Source organism: Pundamilia nyererei, unplaced genomic scaffold, assembly GCF_000239375.1.
Source record: "Pundamilia nyererei isolate P.nyererei 1_Seehausen unplaced genomic scaffold, PunNye1.0 scaffold00223, whole genome shotgun sequence".
In the NCBI taxonomy this organism is placed as follows: Eukaryota; Metazoa; Chordata; class Actinopteri; order Cichliformes; family Cichlidae; genus Pundamilia; species Pundamilia nyererei.
The window spans coordinates 895,654-920,497 of record NW_005187624.1 but is presented as its reverse complement, the minus strand read 5'-3'; the positions used below and the strand labels follow the sequence as shown (position 1 = coordinate 920,497).

Genomic DNA, 24,844 nt, shown 5'->3' with positions numbered 1-24,844 from the left:
AAAAAAATGTGCTTGTCACTACCCGATCTGTACCGGAAACCCGATCAGTACCCCGCATGCGCAAATCTTACGTCACTTCCTCTCTTTGCCAACATTGCGACATTCAATGGTTAGCATGATATAAACACATTAGCACAGCGAAGCTGTAGATGAACGCTAACTTTTTTCCACTCGACAAAAGTTAACCCGACGGTTACCAATGGCAAGGGACAAATGCAATTGCATGTCAGGAGCCTGTAAACGGATCAAACTTAAGTCTGGAGAACAACTAAGATAACCCATCCACAATACGAGGTTACACATTCATTTACTGCTGAATGGGCTGGGCTGTAGGTAGATCGTAAGGTTTTAAAAACTGAGCTGAAAATGTAAAATGGGTTGGCAGCCGTGGTAAATGGGTTAAGGTAACTGAATTTTTTGTTGGTCGATTTTGAGTTAATTTTTTTTTGCCAACATGCTACCATGATATCACAACAACAGCTGGAACGATTTTAAGGAAAGCTGACCCACCTGGCTCTTCTTGTTTTCACAGGTATTGTCTGTGTTGTCGCCTCCTCCCCCTTCTCTACCTCCTTCTTCTGGTCCTGTGTTTTTCATGTTTCCTGTTCTGTCATTCTCAGTGAGAAATTTGTGCAGAAGAACTAAAACATTTTCTTTCTGACCATTGCCCCACTATTGAAACCCTATCCCCTGCCTCTGCAGTCTCTCAGTGTGCACAAAGAAAACTAGGTGCAGCCAGCACACAGGTAAGGGTGTGGCTACACAGATATATTCCCTCCTAACTATGAAAACAGGAAGAGCCAGTCAGTAGAACAAACTCCACAGCCTTGGAGTCTGAGCTGGGTCTGAGTCTGAGCTGCAATATTTTTTGCAATACTTCCTCATCCCCTTATCACTCAGTGGTATCTGATGGGGTGAAAGGGAATACCTTCAGTAACAGATTTAAAAACCACTGAAGCTTGTGTTCTCTGAATTTTACTGGAGCTCAAAAATACAATGCATTCTGTAGAGAGCTTATGTGTCTGCGCTGTGCTCACTGAAAAAGCCAGATGATTTTTATCCTTCACTGTGTTGTCTTCGTAGTGCTTGTTAAAAATAACACAGCATCCATTTATCTCTTGCGAGCTACCGCCCCAAACATTTTATTAACACCATTCATCCAGTCACGCCACAGACCAGTCTTCTTTTATGTGCTCCCCTGGAGGCATTCATGAGCTTTCTTAAATACAGTGCCCCCTGCTGGTCAACCTTATCATTACATTAACATCTACATATCAACACATTCACCAATGCCTTTTCTGTATTGTGACGAATTTTGAAACCCAAGTTAAACTTCATATTTATAATTGCCCGGCAAATGATTACTTGCTGTAGCTGTTTTACCACTATTTCAAGAATGCTTCAGATAAGAAGGAGATTGGACATTGGTCTATAACTAACCAAGACATCAAATCATTGCATTGCTTATTTACACTTTATACACTCTCTTGAAATTGGGGATGTGTCATGTGCTGATAGGTAAAAAGAGTGTGCATTGTCCCTTTCACATAACTGTAAATGTATAGCAGGACCCATTAGCTAACTAGGTTAGTACTAGGCTACAAATAGAAGTATACAGCAACCCCGTCTCTGTCCAAAAGAAACAAACCCTGCCTTTTAGCAACTGCTACTGACATCCAATGATACACCTGCAGCCAGGCTAGTTATTATTACTAATTAAATGCTTAAAAATTGTTGAAATAGGGTTATTATTTTGTATTTCTAGTAAACATTTATTTATTATTAGGTATGAAAATGTTATACTTAAAGAACAAGAATGCAGACATACCAATACAACTCATATATTTAAAGTGTAACTGAACTGAATAAAAGTATTGTGATGCTCATAATGTAACTCTACAGATTATATCAGAATACTTTTTAAAATTACAGGACTATCTATCTATCTATCTATCTATATAAAATACATGGCATAGGCTAAATACTTTTCTTTTTTTGCTTTTTTTCTGCTTTTATAAGCATTGGTAACAGTTCAGTGAGGCTCATGGTGGCAGACTGCAACAGAAGTTGTCAAAAGAACATGAGTGAAGGTGTTCTCCTTGATTTAAAGTGTCATTTAATCAAGTTGAGCTGCAAGGGGAGGGTACCACGTCTGTGTAGAAGAACAGATAGAATAATAAAAGTGAGAGGGACCAATTTTAGCACAAAAAAAGGAATATAAATATTTTTAAAATAAGATTAGGCTAGCTGAGTTTGTATTGGAATATTGCAGGTTGTTTTGTAATCATACCTCGTGATGCAGGTGGAGGGCGAGGAGGTTTGAATGTGCTTCCTTGTGCTAAAGTATCCACAACCCAGCTGAGGGCACTAGAGCAATAATCCATCTGGAAATAAAAGCAGAATAACATAAAGCTGTATCTGAGAGAATAGCCATTTTTAAACCTCAAGAAAAACCACTTGAAAAAAGCTATTTTTTTCCTATCTCTGACAACTCATCTCATCCTTTCCTTTCAACCTGTTATGTGGCAGGTCTCATCTGTAGGCATTGGAGAAGCTATTGTGGCCTGTTTCCAAGCAGTGACAGTGGCAAAGCCTGGCCCCTGTTTGCCAGTGCAACATAAAAGCCCTCAGTTAAGTTCTTGAATGGCTCTCTTCTCTCAGACACATTTAGAAATTGGTTTTCTTTTCTGCACTAGATGGTATTGCCTACACAATTTCTTTGCACATGCACGCATTTATACCACTGATTGCACTAAGTTGGTTAGTTTAAGTTCTGCATCTGTTTCTTTCATGTGACATTCTCCAAACCATGAAAGTACTTACTAAAGAATTACTTACCTTCACACAAACATCAACCAGGAAACAACTTCACATTATCCAACCTGAAACTGTCTTTTTGCTGTACAGTAGGTATTTTCCCTATGTTTCAACTTCCTCTTAATGTAATTTGCCAACTGCCACCTGCTATGAAGTGCTTTAACCTATATTTAGAATAATTTAACTCTGCAGACATGCCCTTTCACAGCAGCTCCACATATGTATCATGAATGAATCAAAGGGTACAAAATGATAAGTTGGAGCTTCGGTTTTACCTGATTCTCCAGAGACCGTAGCCTGTGTTCGAAGTCTCTGCTTTCACTCAGATGTTTAAGCACACCATCTACCCTATATAAACAAAGATACATTTACTTCAGAATGATGGAGTCACACAGTAATAAATAATGCTGCTACAGTGGAGGATGAAGGTGTGCTCACTTGGCAGACATCCGTTTGAGCCTTTCTGAGTCGCTGCTTTTCTGGATCTTGTTTTGAGCAGTCAGGAAGTCTTCCTTCTGAATCGTTTCCCACGTTGATAATCTGTTAGCTGCCTTTGCTTCCAAGTCTAACACTGATAGAAAAGACCAAGAGTTGAAATGATTACTTTTCAATTCAGTTTTCATGCTTTCATCACTGCTAAACTGAGGTCAGTGAGCAAGTAAACAAAAAGCCTAGTCTTTTAACTTGGCACTGCCATTTTCAGTTAGTAACTGAGTGATAACAGGGCTGGCACTGTTTAACCAAAACCCACAATTACCAAATAAAATTTAGAAGACATTTAAGAAATTACCTAATTCTAATCATGCGTGGATTCCTCACTCAGCATTTGATTTTTTAGAGTTAAGTAACAATAACTCATTAGAGTAACACCCCTGATCCAATACTGACCAAAGTGGTGAATCTTTACAGAGGGCACTTTGCGGATGACCCTCTTGATGAAGAGGTTGATGTGTGAGAGGATAATGAAAGGAGGAGCCAAAGCAGGACGGGAGTGGTACTCAACAATCAGGTTGTAACGCTGGAACTTCCAGTAGATGTCACTGTGTTCCTGCACTTTAGAGAAAGTGTAGCTGTGTGGATACAAGCAGATCAGAGCCACTGAGTCATGTCAAACCATTCAGTTTGTGAATGCAGCCAGAGAAACATAATGACAGACTGGTTCTTTACCTAAACATGGCAATAAGCAGGTTGATGAGCAGGATGTTGGTGACCAGGAGATATACGACTAGCAGAATCACTACCAGCCAGTTACTCTCATGATTTCTACACGGCTCTTCACCGCTCTCAATCAAAGTCACATTGTGTGTACAAGTGATATCCCAGTCCTTGCCCACTGCAATAAATTGGAAAGGTAAGAAATGTAAGAAATGGTTAAAATTATAATAACACTCAATTTCAAATTGCTGTGATGAAAGTAGGTTCCAGGAAACTGCAGCATTTTAAAAGAAATTTCAGCTTTAACACAGATTTTCTTATTTTTATGCCAGTTGCACAAACACATGTACCATCCATCTCTTCCACAGGGATCTGTCCAAAGATGTGCAAGTATGGCCTGTAGAAAACTCTCCGAAAAATGCGATTCGGGTTTGGATCATAGGCGTAGATCAGAGCCTGATTGGCAACTCCATACGCCATGAGCCATACACCCAGGAAGAAGAGGAAGAAGAAGATATCCTTTATCTAAACAAGAGGAAATTGTGATCTTGTTTTAGCCACTATATATGTAAACATAATGAGTGTACTGCAGTTGTAATGCCAATTAATATGGGACGCTGTTTGTAAAGTGAAACATGCAAAAATTAACGGTAACATTTTTTCACATTTAGTTCAAGACCTTACAAAAACATGTTTTTTGAGTAATTGTTTACAACATTTTGTAAAATATTTGTAACTTTAAAACACAATTTTAAATATTAAATCTAAATGTTAAATCTAAATATTATATTTAAATCTAAATGTTAAATCTAAATGTTAAAGGAAACTAAATATTTAGCTAACATGCAAATTCAACGGAAAATATCAAAATAAAAGCTTTACGAAAAACCCTCCGGTGCAAAAGTGTGCTAAACACCATGAGCTGCTTCACTTCTTGCCTACCAGCACGTCCAGCCATTTAGCTGAAAACATTGGAAGATCCGTTTTGTCGGCCATCCAAAGGTTCAGCAGTAGTGCTCTCTCAGCAGCTGCAGTCTCCACTTCACAATCGCTGCAGCACAAGTCCAGCTAAATCGCTGGACATGCTCGTAGCTAAGAAGTGAAGCAGCTCATGGCATTGAGAAGTAATCATCAGGGGAGAGCAGACACAGGCTGTATCCCAATTTAGGGTCTGCAGCCTTAAAGGCCATTTTAAGGCCGATTACATTACAGCGACGTGACGAAGGCTGTCCCAATTCAAAGGCTGCTCGAAATGCGGCCCTCAAATGCGTCCTTCATTTCCCTGAATTTAAGGGATGTGGCGGTGTAGACTTCGTGGCCCAACATATACCAGACTTCATAGCGCGATGGTGGGTGTGCATAATTTTGCCAAAAAAAATGGTGGAAGCGAGGCGGCCGAAGAGTAAACTTTTAAAAGTACTGAACAATATGTCACTTATTTATGTGCAAATGTTGAATAATGAAGAACATTAAAACATTACCGTTGGCCACAGAGTTATGTGACATTAGCGATGTTAGTACTTTCAGTGTTTACCTAAAGCCTTTACTTTAAAATATACACTGTTCAATAGTCAACCTTAATCTTACAGAGAATGTGATGATTTTATGGATAATTAAAGTCAGTCATATATCCACAAATACAACAAGCTGAAAGTCAGTGATGCTGCTCGGTTTGCGGTCCTGAATATCACGGCACAAGCAGGAAGCAGGAAGAGGAGGAGGAAGAGCCAGCAGCAGCTGACACATGGAGAGACTAGACAGACTGTTCCCTGTTTGTGAAGGACCGCTAGAAAAGTTTAAAATAACTAATTGTCTGTCCTGAATCAGTCTTATTAGGTAATGTTCAAATAATTTTATCATTTGTCAGTGTGGGAGAAAGTACTCAGGGCCTTCAGGTTACATAGTATGAAAGGCAGAAACAAGTTTAATATTCAGAAACCTAAAGTATGTATCAGCAGCAGAATGGACCTTGTGGGATTATAATATTATCTTATGCTATGTTATACCCCTAATTAAAGATTGTGAAATTATTATGTAGTTTTAGTTTGCAGTATTCTCCTGAATTAGAAGAAGGTGATAACTATTACATTTGTTAAATTGATTTCTATTACATTAGACTGCTGATTCATGTGTGAATGAATGATATTGTTTATGATGCATTATACTGCTGAGTTATAAGAAATACTGTTTTCAGAGAGTCAGGACCTTGGTTTTTCTGATAGTAGAGGAGACAGAGAGCACATTCCACGGTAGCTTCACCCCCTTCACCACCGTTGTTGAAGGCAGACAAAATAGGGAGCCAAGGCCATAAGTCAGGCTCGCTAGGAGTTAGAAAGAATGTGAATGTTTAGGTTTTTACGACTAGGTGGGGGCCAAAAGAGGCTATAAGAGCTTGAGTAACCCTCCACCAGTTTGAGATTTGCTGTGACCCTCTTCATGGATGTCTCCCCATCCGGATGGTTTGTGCTCTTAAAGTGTTGAATTGTATGGAATAAAGGATTGATGAGCATCTATACACCGAGTACTGTCCTTCCTTCAGCCCAAAGATCGAAAGAATTGGGAGGATTTAACAACCTAAAATAAATGTTTGTTTCAGTTCTATGAAGCTTTGAGTATTTTGGATCAGTAGCACTGCTGTGTTTGTTGCATCATATTGCTGTAATTGTTTATATGCTTTATATATTTTGAGGTAAGTTGATCTATAGTGTTACATCATATTCTATAAGGATGTTATGTGTTTGTATACTTTCTGCCCAGTTTGACCCATTTAGCAGAAGTCAGCCTGTTTGAGGCTCTGATATCTATTCTGTATGACTTAAAGCAGTTATGACATGGTCTGATTTTCTCACCCAATAAAGGAATATTTAATATATCAGTCTACTCTTCATTCTATCAGAAACAGTTATCACAGCTCATACATTTTCTTTTTATACATATATATGAGCATTGAGCCAAATTTAGTAATGCCAACATATTAAACGAAGAATATTTGTCTCTTATATATAATACATCTATATATACACAGTCAAAGATACTTGTCTTTGAGTGAAGATTTAAGGTGGTAGGAAATATAAATAACTGCAACTTGAATCTTTACTGAAGCTCAGTATTTGACACAGAGTTCACTGCTGTAATAACAAATAATGATTAATATAATGACTATAATATTAGCCATATTATAATTATATTAACAAAGTGAGATGACTTTAGTCTCATGATCAACATTAGTTAGTAAATAACAATTAGCTAATCTTGAAATGACTGTTTAGTACAGAAATGAACCCCAACAATCATGTTTTACAGTCCTGTGGTCTCAGCCTCAGATACTTATCAAATCTCACAAAGCTCATGTAGAAATTTATTTATTTTGGTATTCCCATTCATCCTTACAATAAATTTGCATGTTAGCTAAATATTTAGTTTCCTCTAACATTTAGATTTAAATATAATATTTAGATTTAATATTAAACATTTAGATTTAATATTTAAAATTGTGTTTTAAATATGAAAAGTTACAAATATTTTAGGAAATGTTGAAAAAAATTACTCGAAAAACCATGTTTTTGTAAAGTTCTGAGCTAAGTGTGGAAAAATGTTGCTGTTAATTTCAGCATGTTTCACTTTACAAACGGTGCCCCATAAACTGATGGTAACTTTCTCACCATCTTTCCTACAATGATGATTTTTGGCCCCAACTGCTTGTGAATGGCAAAAATGTGAATGAGTCGAAGGGTGAAGACCATGTAGTCCAAACAAAGCATATCCCGGCCAAATTCATGTGACAAGTGGAACATCCTGTAACACAAGCACAGTTAAGCTGAATCAGTAAGGTAGCAGCACCACCTGGTGGCAAACCTGTAAAATTTGTTTTTTTAAAGGAGAAAATATTTTAAATTTAAGTGACAAAAAGTTCTGGGGGAAGATGAAAGGAAATTATTTATGCCACGTTACATCCATAGACACAAACTAAGGACAGCACTTATACAAATGTTACAATTTGCAATGACAAAGCTTCATTCAAGTTGTTTTTTTTTTTTCAATAATCCAGTATTAACATTTATTATTTTTTATTTCTTGTCCATACCTGCAGATTAGTCCTATAATGAACAGGCTGATGGCAGTGAGGTCACATTTATTCCACACATCCTTAATGTAGAGTCTGAACCTTTGACGCCAAGTCATCGTCCCCAAAAAAATTGTCTTGAAGAAGAAGATAAAAGTTAAAACAAGTAGAAAAAAGCTATACCAAACTATAAACAGGTGACATGTATCCAAACACAGAAAACCACTCTCTATGTGCTGTTGTCATTTTAAAGATCAAGTAGAAATCCAACAGGAATAAGATTTGAATTTATGTGATTTCTTTTAATCTTCAGTGCATTTGTTAAGTTATATGAAATCAGTAACAAACATTAAAATCTAATATTTTTTTGTGACACAGGAGCATGTTAACCACAGTATTGCAATAGCACTTTGGCAGTAGTTCAGTTATTATTTTCAATTCTTCCCTTTACATTTTCTATAGCTACCAAAATTGTCTGGATATAAAGTTCTAAGTAAGATGTGTCTCTTCACTCACCTGTCGTATCTCCTCACAAACGAGGGTGAATACCCAGAAGTACAACACACACTCAGCAGCACCTGGACCTGAGGGTGGTGGGGGCTTGAAATCAGCCAACAGCACGTAGGCGAAAAACAAGAGAAACAGGAAGTACATCAGGACGTTGCCCAGAAAAGAGGTGACCGGTGCAAACCAGAACTGACACCAGCGTGACACTATGAATGGACGCTGTGGTGGTCGGTAAGGTACACCTGTATCAAGGATTATAAATACAGATTGGAAAGTGAGTAAAATGACAGCATATAGAGACAAGAATCATTTCTTTAGTCAGGATTTCTTCTTGTAGTGAGTAACAACAGTTATTCAAAGATGACTTTTTAAACAGGACTCACCTTTAATAGTACCACTCCTGTGAACTTCTGAATCAACGTCACTGCTGTAAGAAAAATAAAATTGATTTAATTGTTAGACTTTAGCTAATGGAAATCAATAACATAAAGACAACAAACTGATGTTCTACAGATTAACACTGAAGAGTGCAAGTAGCAATATTACTGGTGTTTGATTTCAGCGAAAGAGAAGACGGTGGTCCCATAGAGACTGTTAGTGTCCTGGTCTGGCCCATCCTCATTAGGAATTCCTTCCTCCTCTTCCAACTGATTATCTTGTTTTCTATGAGGTAAAATAAGAGGTAACGGTTTAAAAAATACCAAATAAAATTCCAAGCCTTTCATCTGAAAAAAAAAGAGAATTTTACCTGAAAGAGATGAGATTGGTGTAGCAGAGGATGGGGCAGAAGAAAGTGAGCAGGAGCTTCCAGACCTCTGTTTTCCTCTTCATATCACCCCACCAGATATGGGAGAGCAGAGACTGGAAGAAGACAGAAAAGCAGTCCTTATCCATCAACAGCAGCTCACTGGCTAAACATGAAGTTAGGATGTGTTATTTTTTGAAGCATCATGCCATTTTTACTTTGTACTGAATTCATTTATAATTCAAATGATTGTACTGTTGTGTATTACATGGTCTCATTCAATGATAGTGTATATTTATAGATTTGATTGTATACAATCAAATCTATGGTCATTGTATACAATGACCTAAATAAGTAAGCATTAATAAACAGAAAATGTTCAATATTTTTTCATGCAAATATGACAGCTTTTTTTGATAGCGTTTTTATGTTTATTAACATCTGTTATTTATATGTTTAAAATAAAGATTTGATACAACTTCAGATTGAATGCCCATGTACTATTGGAAATTACATTAACGGGGCTGGGATGAGAGAGGAAAATCCTGTAGATGACGTCAGTCTTGGCGGCAAAAAAACCAGCATATTAGGTTAAAAACGTTACAGAGGACCAGGGATAGAGGAGGACTGCTGTGATTGGGGCCATTCCCCAACTCTCTGTGGGTGAACTCTGTACTCATGGCCATTAATCAGGGGTCTTTTGATCAGTGGTTGTTGGTAAACGGTCATGACAATTTGCATATCAATGATCATGAAAGTGATGATGACCTGATGATACACTGTCAGTCAGTGGTGCCAGTTTCGTTAGAAGTCAATTAGATGAGTGACAAAATATTTCTCCCACTGAAAACGCTACAACTAAATGAATAGAATCAACTTTTGGGATTTCCTTACCTGGATGATTCAAAATGCGTTAAGACACTTATGAACACAAGCGCGTTCATACACACAGGTGTGATCACAGGTGCTCACGGACACACACTATCTTGGGCTGCTGCCTCTAAATATATTTTATATCATTAGTACTGTAAGCTGCTCTGTAACTTTGTCATTTTTATTCATGCACATTTTGGTTGTTGCTACATGGTTTTCTGCTGTTTTTTATATATTCCATCCCTCTGTATCCCTCTTCTTCTCATCTATTTTTCTCTCCCTCTCTTTCTGTTAACCCTCTTGCAATCTTCACTTTCTTTCTCTTTTCTTTCTGGTCACCCATAGCAAATGCCAACATGTTTGACTTGTGAAAATTGTTTGCCATTTTTTGGCCTTCAGACAACAGTTCTGATCGCTAAACTGCCGTACAGGGCAGGGGGAGAAAAATCACACGAATGAAAGAGGTTAAAAACCGAACACACCTGTACGCCATCGTTACTGAAGAAAAGCCGAGCGTCAGCACTCACGCCCATCTGAAGACAGGTGCTGTGACCCCAGACAGGAGACTTCCTAATTAGCAGGGTGAAGGAACGGTGTTCATTACTCCGATAGCAAGAGCTGAAGATATCTGAGGTAAAGTGGACAAAAGACATGACATTCAAGTTTATTTCTATAGTGTCAGTTTACAAGTCACCTAAAGGTGCTTTGTGTTGTATGGTAAACTTCAGTTTGCAACTCCCTGTGAGCAAGCACTCTGAGATCTTTGACAAGGCCTATTTTTTCAAGCTCAAGCATGTGAGGAGAGGGATTTAACTCAGGATTTAACAGGCAGCCAATGAAGAACCTAATATGAGAGGCATGGCCTCTCTTTCTCTAGTCCCTGGTTAGTACTCATCTGAAAGGTTTTTAGGACAACTTAATAATAATGAATTACAATAGCCCAACATAGAGGTAATAAATGCATGAACTAGTTTTTCAGTATCTGTTTTTCAGAAAAGCTTTTTCTAATTTTAGAGATACTGTGCAAATGCAAGAAATTAGTCCAGCATATTTGTCTAATGTGCTGGTAAAAAAGACTGTCACGTGTCACTGGAGGCCCTGGCAATCAGATTCAGACTAAGGAGTTGGTTAGACACCTAGATTTTTAGGGCCATGAACAATAACCTCTCTTTTGTCTGAATTTAGTTGCAGGAAATTAGGCATCATCCAAGTCTTTTTGTTTCTAAGCCATTCCTGAAACTAATTACTGTGTCAACTAGCTTCATGGATTGATAAAGCTGGGTATCATCTGGATATCAGTGAAAATCAGTCAGAAACATTTGAATTCTCAAGAACAAGACATAGATGATTGCAAACGAGACATGAAAAAAAAATTCTGCTCATTTTCTCCTGATCTAGTTAAGAAATGTGTCATTGGCAAAGGCCAGGAGAACTAACCTGCATACTAATTAGCTGCTTTTCAGGCAGCTGTGCAATACAGGCTGAGTCGCCAGTAGAAAAGCCAAAGCTGAGCATGTTTTTGTGGAGGCTTGAAATGATCTCCAAACCCCTTTCATTTTTTGAGACAATAAAATCCTTGTCTGGTAATACTACTGACATAGAGCTTCCCCCATTTACTGTCTCTTCCCACTCCCAGTAGGGCTGGGCCTCAACCAATTGTTCTTAAAACTGAAGAAGCTTCTTGTACGAGAGGTGAAACGCTTTTGAGAAACTTTAAAAAGTCCAGATGCTTTTCTTTCCAAGCTCCTAGGCAAAGCATGTGTGGTCGGTGGCCGCGGTCCCGAGACAACTGGGGCTCTGCACCAGCAGATGGATAGAACAGCTTATCTTTAAACAAAGCATTGCTTTGCAGATGAGTGTTTTACAATTATCCTTTCAATAATTTTTGAGATAATAGGAAGGTTGGTGTTGTCCAACAATTAGCTGGGTCAAGTAATGACTATTAGAACAATCATTTAATTACTGTCACCTTAAAGGCCTGTGGTACATAGACAATTCATAGAAAACATCAAAGAATGAATTAATGCAGATGCTGCTCTTTGGACAATCCCACTCTCAGGAATCCTGCCCATGTTGGTCACTTTAAACCACTTCAAGGTCACTTTGAATCACTCAACTGTAAATTGTAAACTTAGACTGTTATTGATCCTTTTTACCCTAATTTTAAAGTGTATATTTATTTTATATATTTATTTCTTATTCTTCTTGTATTTATTCTTTGTTTGTTTTTTGCACTGAATGGAACTGCACTACATATAGCAGAGATGACAATAAAGTTTACTTTGACTTTGACTAATGGTTGAACTTCTTTCAACACTCTTGTAAGAATGGGGTCTAATGAATACATAATAAAGGAATAACTGAGGATAAAACATCTACATAAATATTTGTAGTATTCAACACAGATATTGATGTCTGTGAGATGTTTATGAACCTTTATATTTTTTCTCTAATGCTTAAAATGAGAGAATTTTAATTTTTACATATTCCTTTAAAGCTTAAGGAATACTTTGCTAACAGAGCTGTGACTCTTTGTCAGTCTGGCTACAGTGCTGAAAAGAAATAAGGAGTTCAGTATTTTCTTCAATAACTCATGAATAGTAAGAGCTTTATGGAGGGATTTTACAGAGCATCAAACTAAACAAAGTGCTTAAAAAGTTTTGAGATGCCATTTCCTAGGAATGTAAAACCATTGACAAGATAATTAACCTCTGTGGGAGTCACTCTGGGTTAAAGAAGACAACGGTGGAGGAATTTTATCCTTAATCTTAATTACAGCTCATTCTGGAAGACTGCAATTAAATTATTAGTTACTGCTGTGTAAAGAGTTAGATAGGTTTTGCTACAATTGTGTTACAACAGATGTTAAAAGAAAAATTCAAAGGACATGTAATAAAACTATTACAAAACTAGATAATAAATAATCACACCATGAGCCAGGTTCTCAAACTTCTGGGCCAGTTCTTTCATGGAGAGTTTGGTTTCAGTTTCTTCGTCAAGTTTGGACAGTTCTCTGAGTATTTTACAGCCACCAAGAGCACTCAGGACTGCCTCACCTGCCTGGAAAGGAAAGCAGCAAATTATGTACTTTCTGAAAGAAACAGGTGCAAAAAGTTAATTCATTGTATCTAATATTGTCTGTTTCATTATCTCAGTTCTTTCTTTTGAAGTAGTCTGAGTGGTAATGCAGACACATACAGCCATTAACATATTTACTTGCTGCACGAAGTCTAAGCTGGTGATACTTGCAATTCACTTAAAGGTACTATATAAAAGTATTTTATATTTTTAGTTCAGTAGCTGCTTTTTATTTACTGCAAGCTGGATAGAAACTTTAAGTAGAAGCCCACTTAAATCCTACTTAAAGCTTGGCTTGCTGTAATTAAATGTAAATGCTTAAATGTAGCACGTTAAAATGCACAATCACAATTGAATTTGATTGTTATATAGTAATAATTTACTTATAGATTAAGATTTAAAATTATGATATACATTTAACATAATCAACGCTTACATCATAAAATAATCATTAAAAATATATTGTAATTAACTGACTCCAACAACTTTCACATGTTACCATGAGCACCTAGCTGTGTCACTTCATTTCACCTGAAAATTGATGTTTTTATTCAAATAAATATCTGTTCATCCATTCATACACCGAGGACTCTGTAGTATATAAATCAGTATAAGAGGATTTTTTAAATTTAATTTAATTTAATTTAATTTTTTTCTTCTGGAAAAGCACCACTCCTTAACTAATAACAATGCAGAAACAAGCTGTAGTTTGATTATTGGGGATTTCAAACCAGCTGAACACAAGTAAAATCCTTTTTGCAGTTTGTCTCAGAACTTTTACCATCTCCCAGAAATAAAGGGCCATCTCACTGCGGTTTTGCAGTACAGCCCAGAGGAAGAGTGAAGCCCAGGGATGAGGGCAGGGCAGGTCCTGATACATGCAACGTCCACGCAGAACCTTACTGGCACGCTTTGATGAATGAAGAAAAGAATTCTCATTATCACGTCAATAATTTAAAAAAAAGAAAAAAGAAATCCTATAACCACAAGTACACTCTGTGTGCATGTTCTGAAAAGTTCAGAGTACCTTCAGAGACATCCTTTTGGATGAAGTGAACTGAAAGCCCAAAGCTCTGTAGTAGAAAGGCTGGCAGACATCACCCATTAACAGCTCCAGGACCTCTGACACCTGAGGAAACACGTGGGTGGGACAATAAGCACAACAGTGTCAGGTTTTCTTCACATTTATAATGAATCAATTTAAGCCTAATTAATGAAAAAGGACAGAATATCTTTGATTACAAAATTCACCTCAAAAAGGGTGACCTCCTTCACTGGTCTGCTCTGATTGTTATCTGTCACCACTTTTGAGGATGAATTCTGTTGTTCTGATGGTGAGTGACGCTCCACTATTGCCAGCCGCTCTGCTAGGCAGCGCTGTAGCAGCTGATATAGTAAGCTCCCATCTGGCACAGAGCGATAGAGGGTTTCCAGCCTGCCATAAGTTAGGTACTCCAGGATATTCAAACCATTCTCAATGAAAAGCCGAACAAACTGGGGCTTGTTGTTGATCAGCGCATCTGTCATTGAGTCCTCCAAATCTTCGTACTGTTTAATTGGAGGAAGGAGATCATGTTTTAAGACAGGTCAATATTTTTTATGCCAAATATTTCTCTAAAAATCAGAATTAAACAGTTTTTCAGTCAAAGGTGTTTAAATAGGCTGTATAATGTAATGTTATGTATGAATTCTTCTTTCAGTGCAACATCTGGTTGGTGTCTTTTTCCCTCCTCACCTTCCACTGGATGTCTCCATTGAAGAGTTCAGTCTTGGCAATGTCAACCCTGTTCCACGTTACTGCTAGTTTCAGCTCATCAGTATAAGGATTGTCCTCAGCTGATGATTGTTGCTTACTTGCTAAAAAAGACAAACATAACATAAAAATTAAAATATGGATTAAAAGTTAATGTTATGACTCTTTTGCAAAATTACAGGCTACTTACATACCTCCCACAAGTGTTTTAAGCAGGACTGTGTCAAAGTCATTTGGACTCTCGTGCTCTCCGTGGTAGACTGTAATAAAATGTCTGTTCTGGTAAATGCTCAAAGCCTGGAGACAGAAGATGGGAAGGGAACAGGAATGACAGAGACATGATTACAAAATGTTTTAGAAAAAGATTAAAGAAAAGACTTGTTCTTTTTTTTTTTTAATTAAACTGCAAGAAACAGGTCAAACACAGTTTACTATGGACATGTGATAGTTAAAGCAAAAGATTCTGGAGTTAATCTTCCCAAATTCAACTTTTTATTAAATAAAAAACTGTTAAGTACAGTTTATGACCCGACCAGATACACTTCGGCTTTGTTCAGTTCCCACCTTATTACATCTAGACCTGGACTGGACTTCTTTAACTTGCTTGAAGACCTTTCACCTCTCATCCAAGAAGCTTCTTGAGTTCTAGGGTCAAATGGTGGAGAGTCCCAGATTTAAACTCTGTGGGACTGCCCCTTCCAAGACGCCTTAATGCTCACTTACATCCTGGGCCATCCTACCTCAGAAAATCACATGATAGGGTGGGGCTAGGTTTCACAATGAGCTCACCAGAAACCCTGGCTGATTGTGACTAGAGATGGCACGATACCACTTTTTTATGTCCGATACGATATCATAAATTTGGATATCTGCCGATACCGATATGAATTTGATATAGTGTGTTTTTTAATCAATAAAACTGTTTTTTAATATATTGCTGTATTTTGTATAAGTTCATACTCAAGTTTAAATAAACAACAACACTAAAGCTATTCTGTTATACCTGTATGTAAAAAAATACACTGCACCCAAAATATTTCATAGTTCAGCAATACTGATCAATCTAATTAACTTAAACCTACTCAATCCTTCCTATTCTGGTATTTTAAAGAGTACTTAGCAGAAATATTAAGCAACCTAACTAATAGGGTTGCAAACTCCCAGCAAAAAAAAATAGGGAACCACCCCCCACCCTCCACCTCATGATGCTTAATCGACGTAATCAACTTTAATTTGATGCAGTGTGGAAAAAAAATTGAAAATTATTTTTTCAAGAATAATTAAATAGATTCAGCATCTTTCTTCAACAGAATTGCAGACTGCACAGATGGTACCTTCCCAAAGGAAAAAGTACTACAGCTTACTAGGGTATATTAGACTTAACATTTACTATATACAGTAATGGACTTCTATATATTTTACATAAGATTAAAACTTTGGGTGTAAGATTCAGATAATTATTGATTAAAAGCTAGACATTTTAAATGAGAATGAGAAAGAAAAGTATGTCTTTGTGCCCCCTTTTCCCTGTTAATGCCCTATCGGCCCCCCTGGCTAAACTTTGCTAGATCCGCCCCTGCACAGTTACCAGCCGTCAGCTGCGTAGAAAATATTACTTTCTACTCCTGGAGTAGAAAGTAATATTAAATAAATTCTAACAACAGCTTATCAAGCTTAAACGTGCTGCTGTTGTTTATCTACTGGTTTCCTCTTTCTGGTGCAAAGTGGGCCAAAAATAAACAAGAGAGACGGACTTGTGAAAGAAAAGCCGATCAGCTGATCATTAAGCAGTTTCACGATTGAAGTAGCAGCAAGAAGAGGCAGTCGCTCCATATATCGGTTGTTAAGCTTAACGTGTGAATGCTTTACAAACATTCAGAGATGAACTTACACACTTGCTTTACTTCTCTCTGGGATAACTTCCTCGGAGATGAAATGCCAGTTTGGTAGTGAGGCTACAAATACACACAAATACATATCACGTGAGCACACTGCTCCGAGGTGCTACGGTTATGAGCCGAGTTACACCTTGTTGCAAGTTTTGTGAGGTGCTTTTTTGATATTTAATGGATCGGATTACATTTTTTATTTCTCTCCGATATCCGATCAGTATCGGACCGATACCGACACGTAATATCGGATCGGTCCATCTCTAATTGTGACCCACACCCGTATTCACACCTCGGCTCATGTGATTAGGTAGAGGATCATTAGGGGGTCCTTTGTCCTTCTTTGGGGGGAAACTACCACTGGGTTTAAATCTGGGACTCTCCACCATTTGACCCTAGAACTGAAGAAGCTTCTCGAACGAGAGGTGAAAGGTCTTCAAGCAACTCAAAGAAGTCCAGACGCTTTTCTTTCCAAGCTCCTTAAACTACGATGACCTGGACGACTGAGAACCTTCACAGACGGATCTGTTTATAGTGGCTTATTGTGTCCCTACATGATCTGTATACCTATTCCTTATTTAAAATGTTTCATTCTGATACATTTATAATGTGTTTCCGTTTTATTATAAAACTTCATTAAAGACTTGGAAAGCTGCCCTGCATTTTTCTTTTCTTTGGTCTTTTTTTAGTTAAATGTGAAAGGTAAATGTCATGAAGTCATAATCTATCAGTGAAGGCTAACATAAGATCAGAATATAAATGCTTATATTTGCAACATTAACGAGGAGGGGAGGAGGCCCCGGGGCAGATCCAGGACACGCTGGAGAGATTATATCTATCGGCTGGCCTGGGAACGCCTTGGTGTTCCCCGGATAAGCTGGAGGAGGTGGCTGGGGAGAGGGAGGTCTGGGCTTCTCTACTTGGGCTGCTGCCCCCGCGACCCAGCCCCAGATGAATGGATGGATGGTCTTGAATAACCGAATTCTTTATCACTATTATTATTGCCTTTGTTGTTTCTGTTGCCGTTGCTGTTGTTGTGGTTAGTATTATTATTGCCTGATCATAAACTGTAGCAAACAGTTTTTTGTTTACTAAGAAACAAACTTGAGGGCAGATCTACTCCACAGTATGTTGTTGACTGAATAACAAATGCTAAAATCAGCAATTCTTGAACACACATCCTGGAACAGGGTGCCAACACCTGATAAGTAAAGAACGGTCCACACAGAACCGCTCATCTTAGTTAAGGCGAATATTAGCAGTATTTCACATTTTTCTCTCAGAGTGTAAAGAAATGGGTAGAAGCACAAATATTATAATATTAACCATAATATATAAATATTAATATAATAATATTAACATAAATATTAATATTATTTAGAAAGCTAATTGAAAATAATCAATGTCAGGTTCAATGGTCAAACCTGTCCAGTTTCCTGAAAATTTACAGGGGTACACTGCACACCGTGCAAAGAAGACAAAGCAGACATTCACTATTGTACCTCTCTCCTGACCTCCACCATACATCTTTTAATTCAATTGATACGTCAATCAATCAATCAATTTTCATATTAGGACACATCATGCCATCAGACCTGTTGTCATTAATTTTCAGTCCAGTTTTTATATTATTTAGTATACTTCAGCCTTTTCTTGACCATCTTTCTACTAATACCATTTATTCTGAGGCTCCCATAAAAAGCAGATGAATCAACCAAACTTTTATTTTTATTTCTTTATTTCGTGACTATCAGATCCTCCCGATCTTCTATGGATAGATTTTAGGCATCTCACTTTTTTGTCCTCCACTTTTCCAGTTTCCCTAGATATTTTAAAAGCACACTGCATGCCATGCAAAATTGATCCAAGTTTTCAGCTAATTTTCAGCTGAGCACTGCTATATAATTTTTGTAATTGAATACCCTGTTTAATGTTTCAAAAAATAATCACATTTTCATTCACACTCAACACTAATACAATAATCTATTGTAAAACTACTTTTTGGGGGCATTAGGTTTTGATTTTGATCCAGTGCTATTGAACAATTGCATTGTACATATATGCTACATGTATATGGTGTTATTTTTGTGCCACTATTCTGAGCGCACGTAAAAAAAATTTGCAGTTGCAAGTGTTGCATTTTGAGGAGAATTTTATTTTGAGCGAAGAAAAGCTAAATTTGAGTGAACAAACTTCATTGCTGCGTGCAAAAAATTTATTTCAGTGTTTGCTATTATCCATGCACACACGTAATAGCAGCCCCTCTCGCTCAGTTTTTGCATTTGCGCTGGCTCGCAATGTGTTGCTCGGGCTCTCAACATTTCTGCCTGTGCGTGCTCAACTCTTTCTCTACACCGTTATATTTGTGCCACAAAACCAGCCAATCGCAGACTTGGATGCAAAAAAATCTGATTGGCTGTTCTGGTCTCCAGTCAGCTCGAAGTGACGAAATGCAATATCCCAGAATCCATTTGTCCAAATCTCAAACGAGGCAGTGACGGAGGAACACAGAGTGGTGGAGTTTGAAATATTACTCTTTCTGGGTCACAAAATAAACTTTTAAGATATTTTCATGTGAGAATGTTGCTGTGTAAACTTCAAATATCTGCTCGATTTATCAAGACATCACATATTTGCATAAGTGCTCTAAACGTTTTCAGAGATGCCTGTTACCCACCAGCTGACCGGGTGGTCACTTGGGTTAAACATAATATATAAAGCTGAACTGACAAAAGATCACCGACTACATCACCGGGTATTATAAGAAAAACCATAAAGCCTTTGAACTAAAACAAACGCTGTTGTGACAGTGATGTACACTGTCTTGTTGGTATATGTATGATTTGTATCACCTTCATGTTTCCCTCTCACCACATATCCAAACTGACATCAGGAGCAGCAGCTTTTACAGCTGTGGCTCCAGCAAACATCAGCTGATACTAGAAAGTAATATTAAATAAATTCTAACAACAGCTGATCAAGCTTGAACGTGCTGCTGTTGTTTAACGCAACATCCGCTGGTTTCCTCTTTCTGGCGCAAAGTGGGCGATAAACAAACAAGAGAGACGATCAGCTGATCACTGATTAGTTTCATGATTGAAGTAGCAACAGGAGAGGGAGAGAGAATGAGAGAAGAGGCAGCTGTGCAGCAAAGACAGAATAACTCCAGCTTTGTGTTTACTTTTAATTCTAGCTGAAGTCCGGGACGAATCACGTTCCTTTTCCCCTCAATACAGATGTATTGTAATTGGTCCAGCCCAGAGTTGATCATGACCAATTGGCTAATCCACCATCTTTCATTGTTTATACCGTTACAAAAACAAACAAACAAACAAACATAAAAATGAAAAATCACCATCGGCCCACCGGGCAAATGGTATGCCCAATGGCCAGTCCAGGTATGCGGTCAGCTGGTGGGTAACAGGCATCTCCGAAAACGTTTAGAGCACTTATGCAAATATGTGATGTCTTGATGAATCGAGCAGGTATTTGAAGTTTACACAGCAACATTCTCACATGAAAATATCTTAAAAGTTTATTTTGTGACCCAGACAGAGTAATATTTCAAACTCCGCCACTCTGTGTTCCTCTGCCACTGCCTCGTTTGAGTTTTGGACGAAATGGATTCTGGGATATTGCATTTCGTCACTTCGAGCTGATTGGAGACCAGAACAGCCAATCAGATTTTTTTGCATCCAAGTCTGTGATTGGCTGGTTTTGTGGCACAAACGGTGTATAGAAAGAGTTGAGTTGCAAGCGAGCACAAAAGCAAAAACTGAGCGAGTGGGGCTGCTATTGTGTGTGTGTGTGTATGGATAATAGCAAACACTGAAATACATTTTTTCCACGCAGCAATGAAGTTCGTTCACTCAAATTTAGCTTTTCTACGCTCAAAATAAATTTCTCCTCAAAATGCAACACTTGCACCTGCAATTTTTTTACGTGTGCTCCGAATAGTGGCACAAAAATAACGCCATACCATGTATGCTTTGGTTCTATAAAAACACTCATAATCACAGCTTGTGAGTGAGTTAGCTTTTTCTTTTCACTATGCTGAACCAAATAACAGCCTGAAGTTTCAAGAAAGTCTTTCCCCCAACTCTTCTGCAGACGAAGAGCCAATGCAATGTTTCTGTTGTCAGCACTCACCTGTTCAACTAGTTTGTCAGTCTCTGTTTCTGAAGGAAAATGCTTCTTAAACCGTTCTGCCACTCTGTCTTTGAGATCCACCTTGGGAGCTTTAAGAGCCTCATTGTTGCCTTCACCAGAGGACGGCACAGTTGGAGCTGAAGACAGGTTCTCCAAGACATCACTCAGGAAATCAGCCAAGCCTCCTGAGCCAGCCACAACCAGCCAGGGGATAAAGTTTTTCAGAGAGAGATCCATTCTCTGACAGACATCACAAAAACAATCAAAAAGAAACATTTCCACAATTTAAATGCTAATTCACAAGATTTTTGTGATAATCAAAACATAAAGCAGAGACTGTACCTTCAGCGTGTCTGCTTCCCCTGATATCAGCATACAAAGGACAGGGATGTCAATGCTGCCACTTCCTTTAAAGAGATACAAATTTCACTTAACTTCAGCTCAATAAAAGTCTTATAAATCTTAATAAAATATTGTACTCATAGTATGGTACCATCTCTCACCCCATATGCCTGTGCGCTGCTGGGAAATGTATTCCTCCAATCTGGCTCTGAAATCTGTTTCTCCTCCTCTGCGGCCCACACTACCATCATCCACCAGCAGGAAGGCCTGGTAGTTGTTGTCCAGGTAGCAGGAGTCCCGGGAAATGTTGTGGACATAGTACTTTGCAGGAAAGCTTCCCTACAAAAGAAGAAAAAACTGTTATTACAGTGTTTCTTTGATTAAGATAATTGTCTACAGTGTAATGGAAGCCTGAAACCTTTGGATCTTTTTTGTGTGTTTTAATAGGAGATACAAATACAGCTTGGTCTCAAGATTACCAGTATAGTATAGATTTGCCTTACTTTGAGCACTCAATGATAAAATTCACATAATCTTACTAACCCAAAATGTTGATTCTGTTCATCTGGACGTAGTATTTTCAGCGGGAGAAACACTTCGTTGCAAATCCAGCTGACTTCTTCAGTCTCAGCTGACTGCAGGTTTTCCCAACATCATAAACAGTACATTTGCATAATGGCTGATACCAACACAACTGAATAAACATTGGGTCAGTTTCTTGATCATTAATATGCATATTGTCATTAGCACTGATCAATGACCATTATTCAATGGCCATGAGTGCCATCTAGAGAGAGTTGGGGAATGGCTGTAATCACAGCATTGGCCTGCAGGTTTAAATACACTGCAGAGTCTTGGCCTGGCGAGGTAGCTCTTCTGTGTTGTGCCATTCACTTTAACCAGAGGCTGTTTGGTTTCCCTGATGTATAAATCATGGCAATCCTGCTGACACTTAACAGCATCCACTTTATTACTCTGTTTGGCGACAGCGGCGACACACGGCGCATGTGGCAGGGCTTACAAGCCATCACTAACTACAGGACGACATCACCTGCCTGTGACAGTGACGGCTCCCTCTCAGATGCGCTGAACAACTTCTACGCTCGGTTCGACAGGCAGAACGACGTGGCAGCGAGGAAGACCACCCCTCCTCCGAACGACCAGGTCCTGTGTCTCACTACAGCTGAGGTGAGGAAAACTCTACGCAGAGTCAATCCACGTAAAGCTGCTGGACCAGACAACATCCCAGGCAGAGTGCTCAGAGAATGTGCTGATCAGCTGGCAGATGTTCTCACCGACATCTTCAACATCTCTCTGAGCAGTGCCGTCATTCCCACGTGCCACGTGTAGCAACACACAGTTCAAATCACATCATTAAGTTCGCTGATGACACGACCGTGGTGGGTCTCATTAGCAAGACGACGAGTCAGCGTACAGAGAGGAAGTGCAGAGACTAACGGACTGGTGTAAAGACAACAACCTGTCTCTGAATGTTGACAAGACAAAAGAGATGGTTGTTGACTTTAGGAGGACACGATGCGACCACTCACCGCTGAGCATCAACGGCTCCTCTGTGGAGATCGTCGACAGCACCAAATTCCTGGGCGTCCACCTGGAGAAGGACCTCGGCTGGTCCCTCAACACCAGCTCCCTGCACAAGAAAGCCCAACAGCGTCTCTTCTTTCTGAGAAGACTGAGAAAGGCCCAGCTTCCACCACCGATCCTGACCACCTTCTATAGAGGAACTATCGAGAGCATCCTGAACGGCTGCATCACTGTCTGGTTTGGGAACTGTGCCATATCGGACCGCAAGACCCTACAGCGGATAGTGGGAACAGCAGAGAAGATCATCGGGGTCTCTCTCCCCTCTATTGAGGACATCTACACCACACGATGCATTCGCAAAGCCACCAGCATTGTGGCTAATTGGACACACCCCTCTCACACACTCTTCACACTCCTGCCATCTGGAAAAAGGTACCGAAGCATTCGGGCACACACATCCAGACTGTGCAACAGCTTTTTTCCACAAGCCATCCGTCTCCTCAGCAAAAAGGGACTGACTGATAAACACGCACACACACACACATACACACACAAACATTATCACTCAGCTTAACTCAACTACCTCAAAACATTGAGACTGGACTGACTAATCAACACAAGCGCAAACACACTGACCTACACCACCAAACCATCGTACACACCAACCTGTAAATGCTCTTTTGCACAATATTATTACTGGACTTTCTGCACTAACTTCTGCACTTCCTAATTTTTGCTGCTACACTAAGGAATGTTTACTGTTCCTCCACTACCTCAACTCATCATCACAAAACCGTATTATTATGTTACGTTGTGTTTTTTTTTTTGTCACACTGTCACTTGCTGCTCTTGTTTGCACATTTGCACGTGCACTTTGTTGTCTGCTGTCTGATAACAAAAAAAAAGTCTTCCTTAGATAGTTAGATAGTTTTTTGTTAATTTATGTTGTAATTTATGTTAGGTCAGTCTGTCTTGTCTCTGCTAGCCAGCTAACTAGGCCTCTTAGTTAGCTAGTTTAGAGTTTTCTGTTAATTTATGTTGTAAATTTATGTTGCATGTAGCACCTTGGTTCCTGGAGGAACGTTGTTTCGCCTCACTGTGTACTGTTAAACTGTATATGGTTGAAGTGACAATAAAGCCAACTTGACTTGACTTGACTTGTGTCAGGACCCAACTCTTGGGGTGGATCAGTTTTTGGCGCATCATTTTTTGGGGTATTAAAGCTGCAGAGACACAGTGTTGGGAGAAAATGCGTTTCAACTCTTCCGATACTCCTGACACATACAGAATCACTAAGGGGTTTTGCTTAGGCGGCAGTTGTCCTTCTTCTCACCTGGATTGGCTGGAGCTTTCTTTAGGTCCCTTCCTAGTTTTGGGTAGGCTGACAGGGAATCACAAGAAAATCATATCAAGAAGGCCCTGAGTAAATGTGTTTATCCCAGCTGGACATTTGTCAAAGCTGGAAAGGCACCTAAAGAAAGTTCCAGCTGGTCCAACAGAGAAGAATGACAACTGCTGTCTAAGTGAAAACCCTTAGTGTGACAATTGAAATGCATTTTCTCTAAACACCGCATCTCCATGGCTTTTATACACGAAACACACTGCCAAAAATTGGTCCACCTCAACGATCGGGTCCCCCAACACAAACAGAGTAATATAGTGTACTGGAATTGTAGTTATGGGCATTGATCAATGGTTGTATTCAAGGAACTGACCTTGTAGACTATTGCTTTTCAGTGGTGCTAGTTTCAGTCATTATGCACGTGTACTGTTTATAAGGTTGGGAAAACCTGCACTCATCTAAGACTGAAGAAGGCAGTTGGATGAGTGACGTAATGTTTCTCCCGCTGAAAGCCTTACTTCCAGATGAACAGAATCAACTTTTTGGGATTTACTTGCCTGGATAACTGAGCATGCCTCAAGACAAT

At 38.8% G+C, this 24,844-nt stretch overlaps 2 protein-coding genes across 3 annotated transcripts in view; both read right to left on the bottom strand.

Moving 5' to 3' along the window:
* LOC102205487 (transient receptor potential cation channel subfamily M member 4-like) overlaps positions 1-787 on the bottom strand; it is a 34,122-nt gene extending 33,335 nt beyond the window's left edge. Inside the window, exon 1 of the mRNA XM_005748518.1 lies at positions 511-787. Within this exon, the coding sequence (XP_005748575.1) occupies positions 511-597 (87 nt within the window). The 5' untranslated portion in view covers positions 598-787. The remainder of the gene's footprint in view (positions 1-510) is intronic.
* Positions 788-1,966: 1,179 nt separating this feature from the next.
* The window catches only part of LOC102205023 (transient receptor potential cation channel subfamily M member 5-like), a 57,043-nt gene continuing 34,165 nt past the window's right edge, over positions 1,967-24,844 (bottom strand). For both annotated transcript variants that reach the window (XM_005748517.1, XM_005748516.1), the window contains exons 6-28: positions 21,533-21,710; positions 21,372-21,436; positions 21,030-21,269; positions 15,186-15,288; positions 14,974-15,095; positions 14,490-14,786; positions 14,266-14,367; positions 14,020-14,148; positions 13,091-13,220; positions 10,643-10,788; positions 9,291-9,403; positions 9,089-9,205; positions 8,926-8,969; positions 8,552-8,784; positions 8,057-8,172; positions 7,635-7,767; positions 4,323-4,497; positions 3,985-4,150; positions 3,706-3,887; positions 3,256-3,388; positions 3,093-3,165; positions 2,291-2,384; positions 1,967-2,152 (exon numbers count right to left, since the gene is read on the bottom strand). In XM_005748517.1, the coding sequence (XP_005748574.1) occupies positions 2,121-2,152; positions 2,291-2,384; positions 3,093-3,165; positions 3,256-3,388; positions 3,706-3,887; positions 3,985-4,150; positions 4,323-4,497; positions 7,635-7,767; positions 8,057-8,172; positions 8,552-8,784; positions 8,926-8,969; positions 9,089-9,205; positions 9,291-9,403; positions 10,643-10,788; positions 13,091-13,220; positions 14,020-14,148; positions 14,266-14,367; positions 14,490-14,786; positions 14,974-15,095; positions 15,186-15,288; positions 21,030-21,269; positions 21,372-21,436; positions 21,533-21,710 (3,123 nt within the window). In that variant the 3' untranslated portion in view covers positions 1,967-2,120. The remainder of the gene's footprint in view (positions 2,153-2,290; positions 2,385-3,092; positions 3,166-3,255; positions 3,389-3,705; positions 3,888-3,984; positions 4,151-4,322; positions 4,498-7,634; positions 7,768-8,056; positions 8,173-8,551; positions 8,785-8,925; positions 8,970-9,088; positions 9,206-9,290; positions 9,404-10,642; positions 10,789-13,090; positions 13,221-14,019; positions 14,149-14,265; positions 14,368-14,489; positions 14,787-14,973; positions 15,096-15,185; positions 15,289-21,029; positions 21,270-21,371; positions 21,437-21,532; positions 21,711-24,844) is intronic.